At 39.4% G+C, this 23174-nt stretch overlaps 1 protein-coding gene across 8 annotated transcripts in view; it reads right to left on the minus strand.

Annotated features, from left to right (window-relative positions):
* Positions 1-23174, minus strand: part of Dcx (doublecortin) — a 77555-nt gene that overhangs the window by 45741 nt on the left and 8640 nt on the right. For all 8 annotated transcript variants that reach the window (XM_006528698.4, XM_030251214.1, XM_030251213.1 and 5 more), the window contains exon 3: positions 21507-21847. In XM_006528698.4, the coding sequence (XP_006528761.1) occupies positions 21507-21847 (341 nt within the window). The remainder of the gene's footprint in view (positions 1-21506; positions 21848-23174) is intronic.

Here is a 23174-nt window from a genome sequence, read left to right on the forward strand (position 1 = left end):
CATTTATGTTGGGAAATTCATATTTAAGATTCCTGATTCCATAACTGAGGAGTCCTTATGTTAACAGCTCTGGCGATTACGATCCAGAAACCAAATCCAACTCAAACAACAATAGCTGTGAGATTTAGGTAAGATTACATATGCATACTCCCCTAGTTCTCCACCAACAAAGTAAAAATAACAATTGTACCTAGCCCATAAAGATGATTGAGAGATTTCTATCAAATCAGTAAGTCAATTGGTTAAGAGGGATGGTACTTATGAGGGAGATACAGTTTGTTGCACATCAAGATATTGACAAGAGTTATCTCGTCTATGCAGTCCTACTGTTATCATCTCCATAACATAGGGGGGGGTGTTCAGAGTGTGTACATTTCCCAAATCAACTGCTAATAATTGGAAGGGCTAAAACATAACTCTGAACTAGTATGACTCCAAGGAGCACATTTCCACAGTTTACCATCATACCTTTTCCCTCTGCATGACAAGCATGAGGTAAAAAAAAAATACTGCGCATTTATTATATGCACCTTGTATTTTATATTCAAGTATGCATATAAATTTGCCTATTGTTTACACAATCTATCCAGTTACAGCATTTAAATGAAAACAAGAAGGTTGTAACACACACACACACACACACACACACACACACACACACAAAACACAAACCAACGCTGCTGTTCCAAATCCTGGCATGGGCTTTGAGAGCTATTGTGCTCCCAATAATGGCCTTCCTATTGTCACTGAGAAACACTGCAATAAGTCTATCCATCGAAACATACACAGACACAAAGCACTCGGGGACAACATCATCCTTGGAAGAAAGGAGTGGGAGCAGCACCTTTCCCCATTAACACATTCGGTGTCTGGTGCTCTGTTCTCAGCTGTGCTGCAGTCGCTCAGACAAAGGGCTTGCTGCGAAATTGGTTACATCATCAGCTTCAGTGCTGACAGGCTTGCCAGGAGCAGCGTGATTAACATCTCCACAGAACCAGAGAATGGGCAGGACTGGGGCTCACTCAAGCTACATTATGCTACCAGTCTGCTTAATGAATATCCTATTAAGTCGGACAATTATCCATATTCTGTTTGAGGTGCCTGTTTATGCACATCGGGGGGCACTTCTTGCTAAGTGAGACAGTATCCTGTGGAAGCATCATATCACTCAGTGTCCCCTAATGGTTCATTCCGTCTATCAGTCTGCCCTCACAGGTTGAATGATGTTACTTGGTTGGCATGTGGAAGAGAATCGCATATTCCAAGAAGGGCAGTAAATGAATATCTAGTTGAAAACTCTAAGTCTAAGTCTCAACTTCTTTCTTCATCACCAATCACCTACCAATTGTTGGTAAATCAGTTTTAAAGTTTTGGACTCTCAGTTCTGCAAGCAAGCAGCAAAAAGTGGGGCAAGAATAAATAAGAGCACCAAACTTTCTAGCTCATTGTATCCTCTGGATTTTCAGGGTTCTTTTAATCATACAAAGGATTATTGCATATCCTTCTATCCAGGAATGGAAATAAATGACAATTTAGCAAGCTCAGTGCCCAGGGTTATGATAGAGTCAGCATTCAAAAGGTACTTTCAATAAAGGAATGCTGATAACCCAGTGCAATGAAATTTGGTTCTCTTAGGGGAAGTTATATTTCATTATCACAGAACCCATGGAGTTAATATCCCCAGGCATAATCACTGCTATCACATTATATATTCAGCTCCTAGATCTGTGGTAAAAACACAGTAAAACTGGCCTTTCCATTATTACCCTTCTAGCAGAGGAGTTGATCAGCCCATCCAGATATAAAACTGGACAAAAGAGGGATCAAGGATAAGCCACAAGAAATCCCTTCCCTGATCTCCGATTCTACAGTAAAAGATATTTATGTAAATATGTATCAAAAAATGAGCAGGCTAGACTTTCATGACATTTGGCCTGTATTATACTTTGTGTTTCAAGCTATAAAATCACATATTTCAGGGATGACTCTGATCTTCATTCAGTGTTACTCATACATAAAATTCATTCTTGCTGATCCAAGGATTAGTTGTATTACTCTTTACCCCAGGAATGATTGTGTGTTCCTAGGACATATTTGCCAGATATGCTAAGAACTAACATTAGGCAGAATCATCCCCTGGCCAAGAAAAGATCCTGATTTACCATTCATGACAGATGAATTCAGGTCTCCTTAGAAGTAAAGTATTTGCCAATAAGATTGATAGACTTTTTTTATTTTTTAGTATCTGCTACGTACTAGGTAATTTACAGCAGGGCTATATGATTATCACAAGAGTCCTGTGAAAGAATTATTTCTGGCATGTAATGACTACTAAACTGTACCCATTCAGTTTTACTGCACCTAATTTACAGAGAATAACACTGAGGTTATAAGAGACTTAGCAATGTATTTAGGGTCACAATACATGTCTAAATATAACACTCCAAACTGGTTAGTAGCAGGATTCCTTCATCCTTGTTCTGTCATACTCAAGCCAAGCACTTACATAAGACCAGTTCCTACGGAACTGCTGGCAATGAGTCCAACTTTCACCAAATGACTCTGGTACTGAGATCTAGTGACACTAGCCTTTTGTTTTTCTTAATTTCACAATTATTCAAGTCAACCATGATGGTGTGTGCTTAGAATCGCAGAGCTTAGGAAGCTGACAAAGAGGAGAATTCTCATGAGCACAAGGCCATATAAGGTTAAATAGTGAGTTGCAGGTCATCACATTCAAATTCAAATTAATGTATATAACCTTGGTGGTATCTGAATAATACACACATATGTATGTACTTATGAAAAGGCTTGATGTTAATAACAGTACCCTTTCTATACTGTTTTGGCAATTCTCCACAAATCTCTCATCATTTAACAATAAAGAGGTTTTAGTGCTTGATAAGACAATTTGTGAATACTACTCTAGGCTTAACGTTTTTTTGCAAAACTCCTTTCATATTCATTCACATTGACAGTAAGGTACTTGTAAGATGATCCCTAGCTCTTAGGTAAATACACACTTTATAGCAAATCCTCTTTGTTAGGATAAAATACAGTTACTCAAGTGACAAGTACTATTTCCCTGTTATTCCAGTAGAAAAACTTCGAAGGAAAGCACTAGTCTATTTAAAAAAAAAAAGCATAATTACTCTGATCATTTTGGCTAAGTGTCATTATTTCATTGCCAAATTCATTAGGTTGCCTCAATTGGGAAATGAACAGGAAAAGGACACACTTCTAAGCAGCATCTCTTCTTTTGCCTCACAAAGATTCCCGTGGTTAGACCACATTCAGCACCATGGACAGCACACTGGGTGCCAGCTACCATGGTAAGCAGGCTGGGGGTGGTCATTAGCTCCATGAGCTGCCCCCTTTGAATCAGCTTCCCTTCTTTTCATAATAAGATATTTATAAACACAGTGGTGGATAATTTTCTATCAAACTGTAGGAAGAATCAAGATTGAGGAAGAGAAAGTACTTTTAAAGGAAAAAGAAAAAGACAGAAGCAAAGTCAGCTGTAGGTCAAATCAACTTAAGTTTAGCTGAGATGTGTCCTTATCAATTCTACCTATATAGTAGCACTCTCATTTAAGCCCATTTTTGTCTAGTAGCAATACAAAACATGTCCATAGCAGTTAGAAGACTTGCTGATCCTTACAGAAGCCTTCACATTGGCATTTTGGCAGAATGGGTCTTAGAAGACTTGCCAGAAGTGCCTAAGGAAAACAGTGAACATCTGAAAATAAGAGAGGCTACTGAAGAAATGAATATATATATATATACATATATATATATATATGAAATTTCTATGCTATAGTGTAAAGTCTGCCCTCTATACTAATTTAGAACAAATTCCTGAGAATGGGAATAAGAAAGCAGAAACATATTTTTAAACACACCAAGCCCTAGGGCTAGCCATCCCTGAGCACAATGTGAGCTCTAAAGTGATCCCTCATGGTCTTCTCACTTAGTGGCTCTCAAATGTTATTGTTTCAAATCACCAGGATGGTCATGGGAAAATAGATTGTGTGATCTAGCACCCAGTTTCTCATCCCAAAGATCTAACTTGTAGCCTGATATTCCATATTTATAACAAATCCCCGGTTTTGCTCCTGCAGCTGATGGAAGGGGAAACACATCTGAGAAACCATCATTCCAATCCTTTGATGAATTAGGAAATGCAACTGAGTCCTACAGGACCAGTGATCTGTTCAAGATCCCCCAGCTGACTGAGCCCATCCATCCAGTCCTATAATTCCTGCTTCCTGCTTTGTCATCATTGTGCTTCTCATGGTGTACCCCATTGCAGTTTAATCACTTGACTACTATATGATGAGTAACTAGAAAGGAAACTGAAAGTACTAAAGCTAGATTTTGCCTTTTCTTTATGTGGCTCTATTAAAAGAAAAAAAAAAACATCTTCCTTTGGCTTCAGCCTACAGCTTTTGGCAGTACTAGACAATGAACTCAGGGACTCTCACAGGCTCTGCAAGCAATAAACTACAGCTACAGCCCTTGCCTTCTGCTTCTGCCACATTAGTCCAAACAGCCCTAGACTTATTGTTTTCTTCACATTTATTATTTTTTTTATCAATTACATGCAACCTTCCTGCCAAATTTATTTCATACAGGCTACAGTTTACACATTTATCAAATAAAACAAAAGATGCCATTTAACTTGAATGTCTTATTGTTCCTATACAGCTAATTTTTGAGACAGAATCTCACTGTGTAGCCCAGACTAGGCTCCCAACTCAGTAATGTCTTTGTGTCACCCTCGAAAAACCTGGCATTTATAGGTGTATACCACCATACACAGCTTGAATCTAAATGTCTGAGGGCGTCTGCATCATTTAATTTTGCAGCTCAAATCCTAAAGAAATGGTCAATTCATTATAAAGGGCGTCAACTCAGCCCACGGTTAAGCTGTGCTTTTGCTGCCTCAGGCAGGCAGTCAAAGGTTAAAAAATACCTGACCTCTCCACCTTCACTTTTAGCCTGCTCAGCTTGTTGGGGCTGTGTTGAGCCAGAGTAGAAAAGCTGTGATTTGAAGATCAGAGGGGAAAAAAAGGACAGCAGCACCAGCAGCAGCTGAACTGGTACTCTCTAGCAGTTTTCATTTCTATGAAAAGTTTGATTCTGGTTTCATGCCCTGTGATTAACCAAAACAAGAGGAAGACAAATAAAAATTCTGTACAGCTGTTTCGTACTGACAGCCCTGACCTTCCCAGCTGAGGGTTCTTTGTGCTGAGAAATTGTTTCCTAGCAACCAGGCCTCGCAGCTGCCAGACTCCAAACACTGAAAGCATGACTTATAGAAAGGAAGCCAGGAGAAAAAGGGTGGGGTGGAGCCTGCATCAATCTGAGCTTTGTCTTGGGGTCTAATACTATGCTAGAGTAAGAGAAGATAAGCAGGGAACTGAAGCCCCTTCCTGTTGTGAATCAATGCCAAATCAGACTGCTTGGGTTCAGCTTTGTCACCTCTACCTGCTCTAGCAATCACCCCTAGGTGTGATAATGAAGGGGTTAAGGGAAGGTGGGTGGGAGGAATGATGTTTCCCAATAATATCAAATATTGTGCAGCGAACATGGCTTTTATTCTATAACAATGGTGCACATCTACTGTATTTGATGATTGGACCCTTCTCTCTCCTCTCCTCCCATGTCCTCATCTCCCATGCCCTCCTCTTCTATTCCTTCTCCTCCCCTCCCCTCCCCTCCCCTCCCCTCTCCTCTCCTCTCCTTTCCTCTCCTCTCCTTTCCTCTCCTCCCCTCTCCTTCCTCCCTCTCCTCCCCTCTCCCACCTGCCATCCTCTCCCTGTTTTTGCTTTCTGCTTCCTTTCTTCTATCTCCTTCTCACCACCTTTCTACACACACACACACACACACACACACACACAGACAAAGCTACAGAAACGAACACAAAAAGGGCTAGAAGTACTTGACTTACTCAGAACAACTTGAAATCTTGCTTTACTTAGACATTATGTTAAGGATTGGGCAGCAGAAAGGAGGCAGAGTTGTGAGAACATTAAGGCACAAGATGAAATGTTGAGACCATGTACTAACCTAGGCTGCCCTAACCTAGGAGAGTCCAAAAGATCAGTAATTGAGACTAGACAGTAGCCTGCAGTTCAAGCAGGGGTCAAGGAATCAATCAACATCTAAATAAAAATACAGTAGGTATACCAAAGCTCTCATTTAATTGATCTCAAAAGGAGCCCACCAGCTCATTTTTGTGCGTGTGGTTTTGCTGTGTGTCCCAAGCTGTCCTTGAGTTCTACCTGAGAGCTTCCAGAGTACTGAGATTCTATAACCCCAGTATGTATGTACTACTGTGCCCATAATCTGGCTTTTAAGAACCTCTCACTGTTTAGAACACATGACCAGTGTTTCGAATCTCTAAATGCTGAAATCAAAAGGTTAGCTCACTGGATTTCAAACGTTAGCGCTTATGTGAATTCACCTAATAAAAATGTAGAGTCCTGAGTCCTACACTGTAAGGAGCCAGTTAAGTCCCAAGTGAATGGGTGCTGTTGGCATGAGCATGGCCACGTCATGTAGGCCTTAGTCTTATGGATGGCAATGCCCCCCAAGGTGTGGCTCAAGGGGATAGCAATGCCTTCCTCTAATTCGAGCAAATGATGACAGTGTATGCAGAAAATGTCCACCTTAGCTTTCTTCCCCCAGATATTTATGACTGCTCCTCTCTAGAGCCCGTTCCTACTGAGATTAGCTAACCCTGCACTCTACCTTCTTATTTATCGGCATAAAATGATCCCACCCATCCCTGTTCAACTCTATATGATAAACACACTGACCTTCCAGGGTGCTGTGGCTTCTCTGTCTGAGAGCCCAGGACACCCAACCTCATCTTTACTGTAAGTATGGCTGACATTTCTTCATGTACTCATCAGCCACATTCAAGGTTCGAGGATGAGCTATAGAAAGATGCAGCACTCAAATCTGATTTAGCAGGGCTGAGGGAAAAATCTAGTTTTTCGATTGTTTGTTTTGGTTTTGGTTTTTTGATTTTTTTTTTTTTTGTTTTGTTTTTACACAGGGTCTCATTATGTTCTAGACTGGCCTGGAATGTTCTACATAGACCAAGCTAGCCTTGAAGTCACAGAGATATGCCTGCCTCTTGCCTGCTTCTGCTTCTTCAGTGCTGGAATTAAAGATGTGTGCCACCACACCTGGCACTAGAGTCCATTTTTAAGTCACATTTTCAATAAGATTCTCATGTGGATCCTGATATATGTTGCCTAGGCTTCTGCTTTTGCTTAACATAGATTTTATTACTACAACCAAATAATATTCTTCAAGTCACCAGTAAATTCCAAAATATCTAATTTTTCATTTCCTGTTATGCCCAGGCTGTGTCCTGCTTTGTTCTTCTATTTTGAGTTTCAAGATTAGCTTATAAATTTCTTTGAAGAAGCCAGTTAGTATTTTGTAATGAGTCATTGAATTACTAGGTCAATTTGGGGAGTATTGTCACCTTAACGACACACTATAGATTCACGTTGAAGCTTTTTATAACACCTTGCACATTTTCACATTGTCAACTAGTGTGTGTGTGTGTGTGTGTGTGTGTGTGTGAGTTATGATTTTATCCCTTTTGAAAAATCAATTTTAATTATTTGTGACTTAGCTTATCTCCTGCCACTGATGAGGAATCTCACATTCTAAGAGACTAAATGGCTTCCTAATTGGTTGATCAGCAAAATAATTGAACTGTGACTTAAGCCCTGGCTTTCTCACTCACACTCAAATGTGTTTTCCCAGGCCCACCCTTTCTTTGTTCCTGAATAGGGAGTGTTTTGTTGTGTGTATTTGTTTGCTTTAGTTTAGGCTTGAGTTTTCAGACAGGGTCTTGCTATGTTAGTCATTGCTGGTGTTACTCTATGACTCAGGCAGGCCTCAAAGTCATTACCTAATTGCTTTCAACTAACTAATGTTGGAATTACAGGTATGCACCACAGTGCACTGCTAAAATAAAGATTTTATGGAAAAGATGTTCTTGGAAAACATGTTAGTTTTGTACTTGGAATATAATTCCTTTTTACCTCTTTACTAGGTCCTATAATAGTAAGTTTGACTGAGCCTATTTGATGTCCTAATATTTTTAGCACTGTGGTTGTTTTTCCTGAAGTTATCATGGTACAAATATTTTTTGTAGCATTTGTTTCCTGGGTCAGTATACTTGGAGAATTGAAAATGTAATACAAAGGTTTGGACAGGGTATAATGCTAAATGACAATTCCAATGAATAGCCCTTATCAGAGGCACACATATCTTCTGGAAGAACTCTAAATGGGATTTGGAGTGCTAGAAAATTACCTGTGTGTACTAGTATGGATGTAAGGATGTTGTAGAAGGGCATGGAGAGTCTGGCATGGAATAATTCAACATTGCCCTTAAGACTCAGGCAGGCAGCCAGCCATTGTCTATTTTAATGAAGAAGATGACCTTTTTAGAACCTATTTTTATAGAAGAAATCCTTCTTTTTGAAAAAAATGATATTTTTTGAAAAATTAATATTTTTATGTTTAAAAAGAATGTGCCATTCTCGGGTGTTTACTTTCAAATGGGAAATGTGTATAATAAGCCTCAAGTCCTAGTAACTGTGGTTGTTCAAAGTTGAAATTTCTCAGCGTCTACTTGCTCTGAAAATTAGGCTATGTGTCAAAAAATGAAATCCAACAGAATGCAGGAGACCTCCAGTTTTCAGCTGTATTGAAATATATAGGTTCTTATTTCTAATCCACTCTAAAGGGCTTTGGATGCTGCAAGAATATTATTCTGCTTTCTTAATGTAGCTCTCAAATGCAAGCCTTTGATTCTTGAAATGTACATGTAATCCAACTGCCTGCACATAGTTGATAAGGTTTCTGATACACAGAAATTCAACACAGAGGAATTCAGCTATGCCTCTGTGACAGCTGCTGTGTGCTTTAACTCAAGCAGATGAAGAAAAGCTGGACAGGTTTAAGATGTTTCAAAAAGATTACAGCTTGCTTCGCATCTGTGTTTGCAGGAACCAAATTAGCATGGGGGTAAACTTTAGAGATGGACCTTGCTCCATCAGTAAGCTTGCTATGGGAAAAGAACACTGACATCAGGAGTCAAGAGCTGTGAATTCTAGCTCTGGCTCTGGTATGGATCAGGATCAGCTCTGTGATACTGGGTGAGGTCATACCATGCCATATCAGATTCTACATCTGGCAAATGTTGAGGATTGTATTTACTCAACACCATTTGAGTTGCTGTGACAATTAATAGGAAAATTTAAAAAGTAGGAAGTATAAGACAAGCAGAAAACCTGTTAACAGGATTCAATCCCCTTCGCCCAGCTGTTATCAGTAGAATGCTTGCCAAAGCTCAACTACTACAGAGAAACCACTATGCACATCGGATGTCAGAGAAAGAAACAAGCTTAATTAATCCAAATCATAACAAACATTTGCAATGTGCTTTATACCTTACAGATCACTTTTACACACATAATCTTCTATAAGATCCAGCAGGGCAAAAGTGGCTTGAGAGAGAGACAGAGAGAGACAGAGAGAGAGAAAGAGAGAGAGAGAGAGAGAGAGAGAGAGAGAGAGAGAGAGAGATTGCAGCTCACACATATTACTATATTTCCAGCACCTAGTAGCACCTAGTGAAATGCCAGGCAGAATAAATGTTCATTAAATTAGTGTGTACTATTTCCTCTGCATTTTACAGATGGGTAACCAAAGTCCAGGAAAGGTGGTAAATATGCTGGAAAGACCCAGAAAGAATACAAGGAAATAACATTACAAGTGTATGAGAAGCTTTCTGATATAGGAAAGCAAGGCTTGTGAATCAAGAAAGTCACGAAAAGAAGGTAAGCAGACATCAAGCCTCATCTTGCACTGTGTCATTTTGGCCTTAGGAAATCACACAACAAAAATAATCTCTCAGAAAGTGACAAATATAGCACAGCAACATGATACTAAATAAGGAAAGCAGAAAATCCACTAACACCGAACTTCTCACTCTTTTACAGAAGTATGAGAGACAAAGAGTGCGGCTAATTAAATACAAAATAGGTGGAAATCAGGATCTGCAGTATGGTACCTAGAAACTCGTGGAAAATGGCATGAACCAGGAGCAAGGGAAGTTCCCTCTGTCCCCCACCCAGGAAACAATATCTTATACTAGGCTAAAATTTCTGAGCTTCACTCTGCTTGCAAGCATGATTATGCCCCCCATACATACAATATGCTAAATCTGGATAAAGAGCATCCTCTGCTATGGATTCACACCCTCTTATGTTTTTTTCATGGAGGAAAATGTGAATTTTTAGGGCAGTTTATGCTATCTTTATTTACTGGGAATTCAATCCAACAATTCATATTCTGGCAACTGAAATTGAACATGTATTGCTAACTCAGAGGCACCAGGAAAATGGGAGGACAATTAAAAGGTTGTCTATGGCTATTTCATTTAGTGACTTAGGAATACTTTAATGGCTGATTAATATTTTCTGGTTCTATTGCTATGCTGATCCCTTACAAATGAATTTCATGCTACTCAGACCAGTTTCATCTCTAAAGTTTTATGATCTAATATTGTTGTGGTCCTGATATTCCTTCAGCTTCCTCTCTCTCTCTCCCCCCCCTCTCTCTCTCTCATCACCCTCAGCTCTTCCAATCAACCATTCACCATGCAGTACACATTGAACATATGCCAGCTTCTAGACAGTGTTCCTTCCTGTTTTGAGGAAACATTCATGATCAAGGGCAATGCCTATCTGCCCAATAGCTGTCTGTCTAGACACCTAAAATACCAAATACTTTGTTCTTGCCCTGCCATTTTCCCCTTTACTATACTGCGAATACCACAAGCCTGAGTATTTTTCCTTCTGCTGCCTATATAGAGTAGAATAGTGCTATGCTTAGCAATCATGAAGAGCTGTCAGAGGTGGTTCTCATTAATGAAATCCACCATTGAGAATGACATGAACAAATTAGAAAAATGAGGCATTTTGCTTATTCTTTAGTTAAACATAATTAAAATTGATTGATTGTCAGAATTGTTACATGGATGAAGTTACTTCTAGACATTGCCAGGAGGTACGTTGAGCTGGACTGTTTGCTGTTCTTCCAAATCCAAGTTTGGGAATCACAGAACTTTAAGTGCACAGGGAATTGAATGCATAGAATTATTCCACTAAGGAAGCAAGTTTGGGGGAGTCTATTTTATAGACAAAACAGATGAAGATGAAGGGAATGGCAATGGTTTGGTCTACATTAGTCCAGCTCTTTGGTAGCAGAGCAAGAGTCTCTGTGTTCCTTATCTAGAGCCTTTGCACTGTTTGTTGTTTTGTTTTTCAAGACAGGATTTCTTTGGGTAACCCTGGCTGTCCTGAAACTCATTTTGTAGACCGGGGGGGCCTCGAACTCAAAGAATCTGCCTGCATCTGCCTCCCAAGTGCTGGGATTAAATGTATACTGTGTTATCTGCTAAGCACTATCTATGAATTTAGACTCCAAACAAAACTTTTCTTTGGGTCTGTAACCTGCTTGCTGGCCCTACATATTTCAACTCTATTAGTCTCCCTAATCACATGATCCAATTCCATAAAATCTCTGTACTTCAAAATATCCTATATATTCTGCTTCTCTAGAGAACTCTGACCAATGCAGTTAATACAATAAGCATGATGGAGAGGAAGATTAATTTCTGTAGCTTTGTACCTAACAATAAGGCATTGTAATTACTTCAAACTGCTACAAGAGGAATTTGAGTAAATGCAGCACAAAGAAATCAGAAGTGTTTCAGTTGATAGGAATACTAATCACCCCCAATTTGATCACTGCACAACATACACACATATCAAAATATGTTTTCCATCATAAATATAGACAATAATATATCAATAAAATTTTGGATTTTGCAGTGGTGCATGATCTATGTCACATTTTTAAAAATCACCTTTTAAAGTCTAGAATTTGATGACCTCTAATCTACTCTATTTTGAATAATGAAAAATCAAGTTCTTCTATAAATTCCAAAGAGACATTTCTTAGAGACTGAAACCCCTGAACAACCTTAATTCTCTGTAATTATATTCAGTCTGATTACTCTCATTTTATATTCCTCCTAGCTCTGCTTCTTGTATGAAGACTTCCAGGGCCCATATCCTTTACGCGTATGCTGTATGTATTACATACACAAACCTAGCTACTCTATACCATTCTGTTCTATTTCACGCTGGGGTTTGACAAGGGCAAGGGCAATATGGAACAGATGCTGTCATTCTCGAAAGCCACATTCAGCTGGAGGGAATAGGAGCCTATTGATTTAAACAGATTTTTGCTCTACGAGAAGGGAGGGGGGATGATTGCTGTCTGACCTCAGGGTCTCAACTAGGTCCCTGTAGAATGGCCTAAATCGATATTACTCATTGGACAGAACCAGAGCCAGAACTATTAAGCTAGTTGAAGGTGGGTGTGTGATTTTTTTTTTTCTGCTAGGATATAGCAATTGTCTTTTGAGTTCTGATTAAGGAAAATTTTAAGTCAAGTATGGCTATGTAAATTCCCATCAGAGAATCCCATTTAAATTCTTATTTTCCATATTAGTTCCTCCCCAATTTTAATTCTTATTTACTATATTATATCATCCCCAATCTCAACTTACACATGGGGTTTATTGATAAAAGATAAAGTCAACAAACTCTTTATCTGTCAATATAACAACATTCAGAACCACGTGCCAGGCTGAGTGGCTGCTGCTAAGGAAATTTATGGTTGGGGTTGAAATAAAAGTATCTATATTAATTACCACTAAATACAGACATGGGTTAAAAATAACTCACCATATTCTCTCTGGATAAACTGCAATAATCTATCTTATTGCTAATCAGCTTTCATTCTACCTTCAGAGATTCCTTCTCCAGAGCTGGAGGATAAATGATAGCAGCAATTCCAGCCTGGAAATGGATGATGCCATCCATCTGCCTCTGAAGCCTCTGTGGAAGATGCTGAGGAAGCAGATCTTTATTCCCTACCTTGAGTCAAACAAGCCATAGAAAAATGCCTACTGCATTCTTATCTCCTTGTACAAAGCTCAAGTCTAAGTGGATCAAAGACCGCCACATAAAACCAGAGACACTGAATTTAATAGAGAAGAAAGTGGAGGAAAGCCTCGAAGATATGAGCACCGGGGGGGGGGGGGGGGGGAGGGGGGAATTCCTAAACAGTACAGCAATGGCTTGTGCTGTAAGATCAAGAATTGACAAATGGAACCTCATAAAATTGCAAAGCTTCTATAAGGCAAAAGACACTGTCAATAAGACAAAAAGGCCACCAACAGATTGGGAAAGGATTTTTACCAATCCTAAATCTGATAGGGGACTAATATCCAATATATAGAAAGAGCTCAAGAAGCTGGACTCCAGAAATTCAAATAACCCCATTAAAAATGAGGATCAGAGCTAAACAAAGAATTCTCAACTGAGGAATACCGAATGGCTGAAAAGCACCTGAAAAAATGTTCAACATCCTTAATCATCAGGGAAATGCAGATCAAAACAATCTTTAGATTCCACCTCACACCAGTCAGAATGGCTAAGATCAAAAATTCAGGTGACAGCAGATGCTGGCGAGGACGTGGAGAAAGAGGAACACTCCTCCACTGCTGGTGGGATTGCAAGCTTGTGCAACTACTCTGGAAGTCAGTCTGGCGGTTCCTCTGAAAATTGGACATAATACCCAGAAGATGTTCCAGCTGGTAGTAAGAACACATGCTCCACTATATTCATAGCAGCCTTATTTATAATAGCCAGAAGCTGGAAAGAACCCAGATGTCCCTGCACCGAGGAATGCATACAGAAAATGTGGTACATTTACACAATGGAGTACTACTCAGCTATTAAAAACAACGAATTCATGAAATTCTTGCACAAATGGATGTATTGGAAGGGTATCATCCTGAGTGAGGTAATCTAATCACAAAAGAAGTCATTAGATATGCACTCACTGATAAGTGGATATTAGCCCAGAAACTTAGAATACCCAAGATACAATTTGCAAAACACAAGAAAATCAAGAAGAGGGAAGACCAACGTGTGGATACTTCATTCCTCCTGAGAATAGGGAACAAAATACCCATGAAAGGAGTTACAGAGACAAAGTTTGGAGCTAAGACGAAAGGATGGACTATCCAGAGACTACCCACCTGGGGATCCATCCCATAATCAGCCACTAAACCCAGACACTATTGCATATGCCAACAAGATTTTGCTGAAGGGACCCTGCTATAGCTGTTTCATACGAGGCTATGCCAGTGCCTAGGAAATACAGAAGTGGATGCTCACAGTCATCTATAAGATGGAACACAGGGCCCCCAATGGAGAAGCTAGAGAAAGCACCCAAGGAGCTGAAGCAGTCTGCAACCCTATAGGTGGAACAACAATATGAACTATCCAGTAACCCAAGAGCTCGTGTCTTTAGCTGCATATATAGAAGAAGCATGGCCTAGTCGTCTATCACTGGGAAGAGAGGCCCTTTGGTATTGCAAACTTTATATGCCCAGTACAGGGGAATGCCAGGGCCAAGAAGTGGGAGTGGGTGGGTAGGGGAGCAGGGCAGGGGGAGGGTATAGGGAACTTTCGGGATAGCATTTGAAATGTAAATAAAGAAAATATCTAAAAAAAAAAAAAGAAAAAGAAAAAGAAAAATGCTTACTAACAACAACATCTTACCATGATTTTTACACTAGACAGAATACATTAGAACTAAAGAAAGAGGATGCTCTTTCTTGGTAATTCTCAGTCATCAACTAGTAGGTCTAGGGGTTACCACTATTTTGGATTAATTTATCAGGCCAGAATTCTCATTCACTACATAGTGCAAATGAGCTCATAATATGAGTCTAGATATCAGATAGCCCAGAACTAATTACCTGTTAGGAGCAGTGGGCATGGTGCCTGGGCTCCACAAGACTTTTATGGGTCAATAAAATATTATATCGGATTTCTTTTCAGAATAGAAACAGATGAAGACTGAGGATACAGCTCAGTTGGTAGAGAGCTTGTCTAGCATACATGAAGCCTTGGGTTTGATGCCTATCACCAAACAGAACCTGAATATATTGGCCCATAACACTAATCTTCACTTGGGAAGTAGTCAGAAGGTTCATAAGTTCAAGGTCATCCTCAGCTATATAAAGAGTTCAGTGGATTCTAGGCTACATGAAACTCGGGCTGCATTTCAAAAGCAAAACATAAAAGAAACTCTAAGTGAACTCTTAGGTTGAAAAAAAAAGTGTTTAGATATATACTATTAATATATTTCCCTTTATACCTAACACATTGGTAGGTTTTTTGAATGAAGGAGAGAATTCACAAAAACAAAAGTGCTTAGGGCCAAGAAGAGCCACAAGGCGTTTCAAAGTATATCAACTATTCCAGAGGTTCTAATAGCTGAAGGATGGCTTGCCCACTCACCCTTCTTTCATTCGTGACAATCTGGGATTAGGCAAGCATGAGTTCCCAGCAGGCAACAAGCCAAACACTGGAAACATTCAACAAAGCAAGGGTGCACCCACTCTGGAAAAAGCCAGAGGAAGTTCACCCGTCAAGCTGTGGAGGCAAATATTTTCGCTTTTCAGTAAGGCTCTAATGTCTTAGGTGAATAAGAGCAGGACTGTCCAGACATACACATGTTTATATTCGAATTCACTCGATGGGGCAGCCAATGCTTAAAAGGAACAGGGCACGCATGTGCGGATGTAGAAAGACATTGGCTTCAGAATGTACTGCTGGTCCCAAACCTTGGATTAAAAATGGGCACCTTGCTGGGTAAATGGTTCAGACTTCTATGGTTTGGCACACTGTTGCCACCTGGAGAAATTTGGACTTGAGGCAATGCAAACTATGAGGTCTAGTTAGATAGTGCCACCTATGGAAGTTAACACTGATTGGAAAGCCCATTTGACTTCCCACAGACTTGGCAGCAAGGGCTTATGGAGGGGGTGCTGGTCTGTACAGGACAAAATCTAATGCGGAAGTACAAAACCTAGTCGTTGCTGTTGCTATAACTTTAACACTGTGCTTAGCGAAGACAGACTTTGGGGCTCAAGACCAAAGAATTTTCCTAATATCTTTTGACATTGGAGAACTTTAAGTATATTATCTAGAAGCCCCCCCCCTTTTCAGTCTCTACCATTCTATAGGCTGTGTAAAAAATGGGTTCTCTCAAGCCATGTCTGGCCTATGGGAGGGTAGGTGTTACCTCTTGTGATTATCAATGTTCTAGCTAAGAAAGCCTCTTGTTCCAGATCTTTAAGGCCTGTCAAAATGCAATTGTGCCTGTTTTCTTTCTATGTAAATTATTTCCCTGAGCTTTTAAGGTTATTCTTTTTCAAGATGCTCTAATTAAAATGCAAATAAATACCTAAAGTAGAAGCAACTGTTTGCCCATGTGCTTTCTACCATATGGTCATTTATTTTTAAAGTGTTCAAAATAGTTTGAGGAATACTGGCCTGAACAAAATCCCGCAGGTTTTTTTGGAAGATGTCTTTTTTGAATATTCAATGGAATAATATACTATGCAATGCTACCCCATTTATTTGACTATAGACCATTCTCTTCAACTAATGTTGCATATAACATAATTTAGGAATTGTGCTCTAAAGTGATTAGTGCTGATCTTGTGTTGAAAGTTTAATTGTTAGAGGTTTACCAACTAAATATCTGTAGTGAAATCAAGGTCCTGAGAAAATCAGACCAAACTGGAGTCTGATACATCCAGGGGTAGGGCATTAATTCATAATATAGACCAAGAACACTTTTGGACTATAGCTAGCTTAGCCTGTGAATATATGGCAAGAGGTATACAGGAATGGGATTTCAGCAACCAACTCCATATACAAGAACAAGAAAGAAGAACTATGGAACAGTGGACAGCAAGTTTTGAAGAATCTAGAGTGTAATCTAGGAAATCCGGTTTCTTACACTCTCATGAAACCGAGACTCTATCTCCCCAATTCCCTTCAAAGTGTTCACTGAGCCCTCTGCTCAACAGGGGAATTTTGAGTCCTGTTAGCTACAATAATTACCATTACAATCATCTGAATTTGATGAATTTACAACCCTTACTGTATTACAGAAATAAGTACTGTCATATCAACATGACTGACCAATCTTGACTTAAAATATATCCTCTTGGCCTCTCTGGATACATCTTCACGCTGTTTCTCATGGTTCTCTATAATAGAGTAAGTTTTTCATCCATTCCTTTCATGCAACTCCAGCACAGGGTCTTTGGAGGGGGTGCAACCTGTCATATACATTATTGCTTGAACTCAACGACTTGCCTGATTTTAGCTACTGACTGTTTGTAGGCTACTTTTAAAATTGTATCCCCATCCCAGCCCCCCTTTCCTGAGATCCAAACCCATAGGTTATGCTTCTAGAGTATTTAGATGAAGCAAGGCCCAAGAACTCAGTATATCTAAAGTATATCCAATTTATTGTCAGTGATACACTTAACCTCTTTGAATGCCCCCACCACCCACTCATATACCTTATGCATAAACCCTAGAATCACTTGAATCTTCTTTCTTCTTCACCTGTGGTAAATAGAAGTCTAAGAACGACTACCTCAATAATGCTTACCTTTGCATAACTTCCTTTCCTCGAATTATCTTTGTGGTAAAATGTTATCATTTTGTATTACATGAAGAAACATTTTATGGGTTTATTAAGATTACTAATTAGGTGATATTGCATTAATCAAAGAGGAAGTAGTATCAGGGCAGAAATAATTGAAAGGGAAGTATAAAAATAATAAGTCAGTGGAACAAAATAATGGACAAACCCTTAGGCAAGGTAAGGAAAAAAGAGGAAAGAACCAAATTAATAATATCACAATGAAAGTGGAGAGCTCAAAACCAATAACAATGAAATCTAGAAAATAATCAGGTCATACCTTTTTAAAAATAGAAGTATTTTTCTCTTGCCTATAACATACCCAAATTATACCAGAATGAAATAAGCTATTTAATTTAAACAGATTTATAAGGATCAACAAGATTGAAACAGCAATACAAAAAAAAAATCTCCAATGTTAAAAATAAATAAAATGTCCAGACTTAGATCTTTGTGTACTAGACCTTTAAAAAAAGAACATCAAGGCTTCAGAAACCATCACATATATTAGAAAAGGCAGGAATGGTACAGCTCTTTTTAGAAATCCAGTATTACTTTTATATCAAAACCAGATTAAGATTCAACAAAAAGTGTAAGCTAATGTCCTTGATGAATATAGACATAACATATCTGCTTTTTCATCTCCTTAACTGGTACTGAAAAAATCAGATATTCATGAAAAGGAGACAGTGGAGCCCCAGAGGGTTGAAGGTTTAAGTCCCTGTTCAGGCATTTGGATTTTTGAAAAAGAAAGAAAGAAAGAAAGAAAGAAAGAAAGAAAGAAAGAAAGAAAGAAAGAAAGAAAGAAAGAAAGAAAAGGGGAAGGGGAGGGAAAGAAAGAAAGAAAGAAAGAAAAGGGGAAGGGGAGGGAAAGAAGGAAGGAGAGGAAAGAAGGGAGGGAGGAAGGGAGGGAAGGAGGGAGGGAAGGAGGGAGGAAGGGAGGGAGGAAGGAAGGAAGGAAGGAAGGAAGGAAGGAAGGAAGGAAGGAAGGAAAGGAAGGAAGGGAAGGAAGGAAAGGACAGAAAGAAGGAAGGAAGGAAACAAAGAGCACAAAGGAAAGGGGAAGTTAATGGGGTTGTGGTGGGGGTGAATGTGATCAAACTGCAGAGATATACAGGTGCAAACATGTCATTATGAAGCACATTTCTTGTATAACAAATAATAACACCAATAATTTTTAAAAAAAATAAAACTCCTAGTGCTGCATCTGGGATGCTAAGCACCTGCACCCATCAGTCATCCTTGTCCAGCACCATGGTGCAGTGGTGCTGCCACAGTTCTAACACTCTGCCTGTTCTTTGGTTTTCGTCCATGAATCTTTCTCTTTCTGCTCTTTACATCACTCACACAATGAAGAAAGGGAAGACAAATAAATAATGCAAGTTTGAAAATCACCTTTTAGCATGTCATGTAATAGCAAAAGGATCTTAATATAAGAGCCGTGTGAATACCATTTAGAGACCATCTTACAAAATAGCAGACCCACTAAGGTGGCCCTACAGTGGTGGCACACTCTTAATACTAGCACTCGGGAGGCAAAGGCGGGAGAATCTCTGAAAGGTCAGTGCCAGTTCAAGCTCCAGGACTACACAGAGAGACCCCGTCTTGAAACACCAAACCAACCAAACAAAAACCAAATCCTGCAGCTCAGAAAAGAAACCTAATTGGCCCTATGTCACACAGTGGATAAAAAAGTAGAGTTTGAGTCTTTGAATTCCTGTCTAGGCTTCTTTCCTATTGATGGAAGTCAGAAAGCGATCTGTCACTATGGGAGATTAGAGTATCAATTCAAATCTTTTGATTGAGTTAACCAATTCCTCTCTCTACACTGTCCATATAATATTCCCCCTGTTTCTGTACTTACACACCATTATCATATCCTGGTATTTTGTAGCATCTTCCCTAAAGAAATTTTAACTGATACTTGAAGACACTGGAGAGGGCTTTCCATTATTCGTGGCCTGCAGAGGTGAAAACTCACGCATCATTGGACAGATAGTTGCTTGCTCAATAGTTGTACATTACCTTTTACACATTGTTAGGAACAGTCAAGAATGCCAAGGAATGATCAGTCTTCAAGCAACACTAGAAGCCCATACTAAGAAGAGCAGAGGTAAAGTACAGGAAGATTATTAATGCTTAATAAGGTGTATGTGAATACCAATAAATTTATTTAGTGATGAACTAACTGCAAAGGTGGAATATTTGAGCTTTTTAAATAGTGTGTGAGTTAATGTTTGTGTGTGATGTGTGAATGCTTGTGGTATCTTTGTGTGTGTGAGGTGTGTGTGTGAGAGAGAAAGAGAGAGAGGGGAGAGAGAGAAAGAGAGAGACTCATGTAGTATGTTTGTATGTGAATACTTGTAGTATGTGTGCACTTGAATGTTTGTGCTATGTGTATGTGATGTGTGTGGCTTTTGTGTCCATGCTTGTGTGGAGGACAGAAGAATGAAATGGGTATCCTGCTCTACCACTCTTTGCCTATTCCCCTGAGACAGAGCCTCTTAGTGAAGCTGAACGATAACCCATGTTTCTAGGCATCTTGGAACACAAAGAATAAGAAGTGGAAAAAAGATACAAATTTATCAAAACGAATTTTCCTGAAACTTGACATCCTGCAGCACACAATACATATCAGTAATTATGGGGAGGGGCATACTTCTGCATTTAAACACCCTTTAGTTGATGTACAGAAATAAACAGTTTAGAAACTATAATTGTTCAGTTATCAGAGATATTTTAAGAGGTAGGATTATAGACTGATAATAATCCACACTTGTCTTCTAGATGCATGACCAAAATGATCTTTTGAGCCAATAGAACCAGCCACTGTTCCAATTCCCTTGGAACATTTTTGTTATGTATTTTCAGATCTCTATGCTCAAGAGAATGGCGCATCTGTCTTCTGGAGACGCCTGGCTGCATTCTTTCCCAGATACTAATATAGGTGGCACTTAAGTAGCGTAACCAATGACATGAGGAACCTGATTTGGAGGGGAACAGATGGTAGCATCTTTCCTGGGTTAATTTTAGAATCCTGAAATAGTTCTTTTCTCACATGAACCATCCATGGAACCAAATTAAAAGAGCTATGTCACATGGAAAACGGAAAGAAATATATATCTTAGTGTAAGGCAAAGACAATGCACCAGAACTTTCAGCGCTTTCCCCCTTGGTTGCCTCCTTTCATATAAATATGAAGGTAACTTCAACTTCTTTCAATCCAAATGGATGCAGAACACCAAAATGGGAATATCTTTTTAAATGAGTGGGACAAGCCATGTCCTTAGTCATATGCACTGAATAATCAGATGCATTGAATAACCAAGGTTGCATCATGCTGTATATAAATTTATATCAATTTTTAAAACCTAGTTTTGAAGGCATGTATTTTCTTAGCCAATAAAGAACTTGGGGGCTAACTGACAACTATGCCTGGTAAGGCAAAAGTAGAATGAATTTCAAAGCAACCAATTTCTGGTTCATTGCTTTGTCTTGAGAAGATCTTTCTCCCAAATGAGATAGAGTGTCAGTTAAGGATGAAGAAAGCCAGGCGTGGTGGCACACGCCTTTAGTCCCAGCACTCGGGAGGCAGAGGCAGGGGGATTTCTGAGTTTGAGGCCAGCCTGGTCTACAGAGTGAGTTCCAGGACAGCCAGAGTTACACAGAGAAACCCTGTCGCGAAAAAAAAACAAAGAAAGAAAAAAAGAAAAGGATGAAGAGATATGGAGGAAGATATCCTCAACCATGAGTAATGGTTTAGGTATAAGATCAGTTGGGAAAGTGAGAAAAGTCCTTTACACAGTCACTGACCTGCTTTCCATCAAGGGTGTAGAGTTTTTTGACAACTCCGGTTTCCAGTTTGATCGCTTCTGTGATGTCAGTCAGGACCTGCTCGAAAGAGTGGGCTGTTTTCTTGTTGAGAAGCACGCGCACAGCCTTCCGTGGCTTCACCCCGCTGCGAATGATGGTCACAAGTTTGGGGCGCACAAAGTCCTTGTTCTCTCTGGCTTGAGCACTGTTGCTGCTAGCCAAGGACTGGGGGGCTTTCATGTTGGCAGATGTCTTTACGTTGACAGACCAGTTGGGGTTGACATTCTTGGTGTACTCAACCTTTTTAAAGAAGTTGTCTGAGGAGCAGACATAGCTTTCCCCTAAGGGAAGAAATAAATGAGGTGGTAAGTTCAGGGGTAAATATGCAGAAGCAAATCAAGTATATGCTATAGTATATAGTATACTCAGACTGAAATAAGGCTTTGGGTGCAGTTTTGACATAATAACCAAACTTACCTCCAGTTCGTAAATGGGTCCTCTGACAAATTGACTTATTCAAATACAAAAGTAATCAGCTCAATGTCCTTCAATACAATGGCATAGCTAGGGGAAGAACCTCATAAATCTAAGGGTTATAAAAAAAATCCAGCAAACACCTCTATGTGATCTAGCAAGTAGAGTTCCCACAATCAACATGATGCTATTGTAATGTAAATGTTTCCAGTTTCTGTGATGCTCACTAACTCCCATGCACCACTTGGTGCATAGAGCATGTTTCACTTGTCTCTACTTCTTGATATGATATGTGCTACTTTTGCTATAATATAAGGAAAACTTTCAATGTTAATTTATTTTTATTTCAAATTGAAGTGAACCAAAAAAAAAAAAAAACCATATTATATATCAGACATTCAGTAGACATTATGTCAGAAGCCAAATCATCCTATCAGGCTAAATAGTGGAATTATTGAAATGTGAAAGGTCTCTCTCTGTGTGTGTATGCATGTATATGTGTGTGTGTGTGTGTGTGTGTGTGTGTGTGTGTGTGTGTGTGTGTAGATGTGTGCACGGGTGCACGAACGCATGCATTTGTGCACATGCATGGGTTTGCACACACCATGCACTGAATGCCTAAACATGTGTACAAGTGTGTTAATTACTGCTTATCTCACTCTAAATGAAGAAAGTATCTAAGTAACAACCTCACCCCTCCACAAACAGAGCATGTTTGCAAGTCTAGGTCTTCTTTGGAAAATTCGTTCTTCTTTTTCTACTACCCCCTTTACATCTTTCTCCATCCTCCTAAATATTGCACACTACATCTGTGTATTTGGTACCATCTCCATCAGATGCTTTTGGCTGCCCCAAGTACTGAGTGGGAGACTGACTGCATTATGCAACCTGATTGAGTTGAAAGGGTCTAATATACGTTTCAAATTTACTATGGGCTAGGGGAAATGACTAAGTGAGTGGAAGAAATGCAGTGTCCAGAGGCAAGAAGAGGGCATTAGACGTCTGGAACTAGAAACTAAAGAAAATTGGAAGCAAGTTAGGCTCAGCCTGAGGGAGAAGTACATTGAGGAGGAAATAAAGAGCTAAATTTGCTGAGTAAAGCATAGTAGCCTCAAGGTATACAGAAGTTCATCCAGAGGTTGAACTGCAGAAATACTGATTTGATCAGGCTTTAAGTCATCAGTAATAAAACTA

This window comes from Mus musculus, chromosome X (assembly GCF_000001635.26).
Source record: "Mus musculus strain C57BL/6J chromosome X, GRCm38.p6 C57BL/6J".
NCBI lineage: Eukaryota > Metazoa > Chordata > Mammalia > Rodentia > Muridae > Mus > Mus musculus.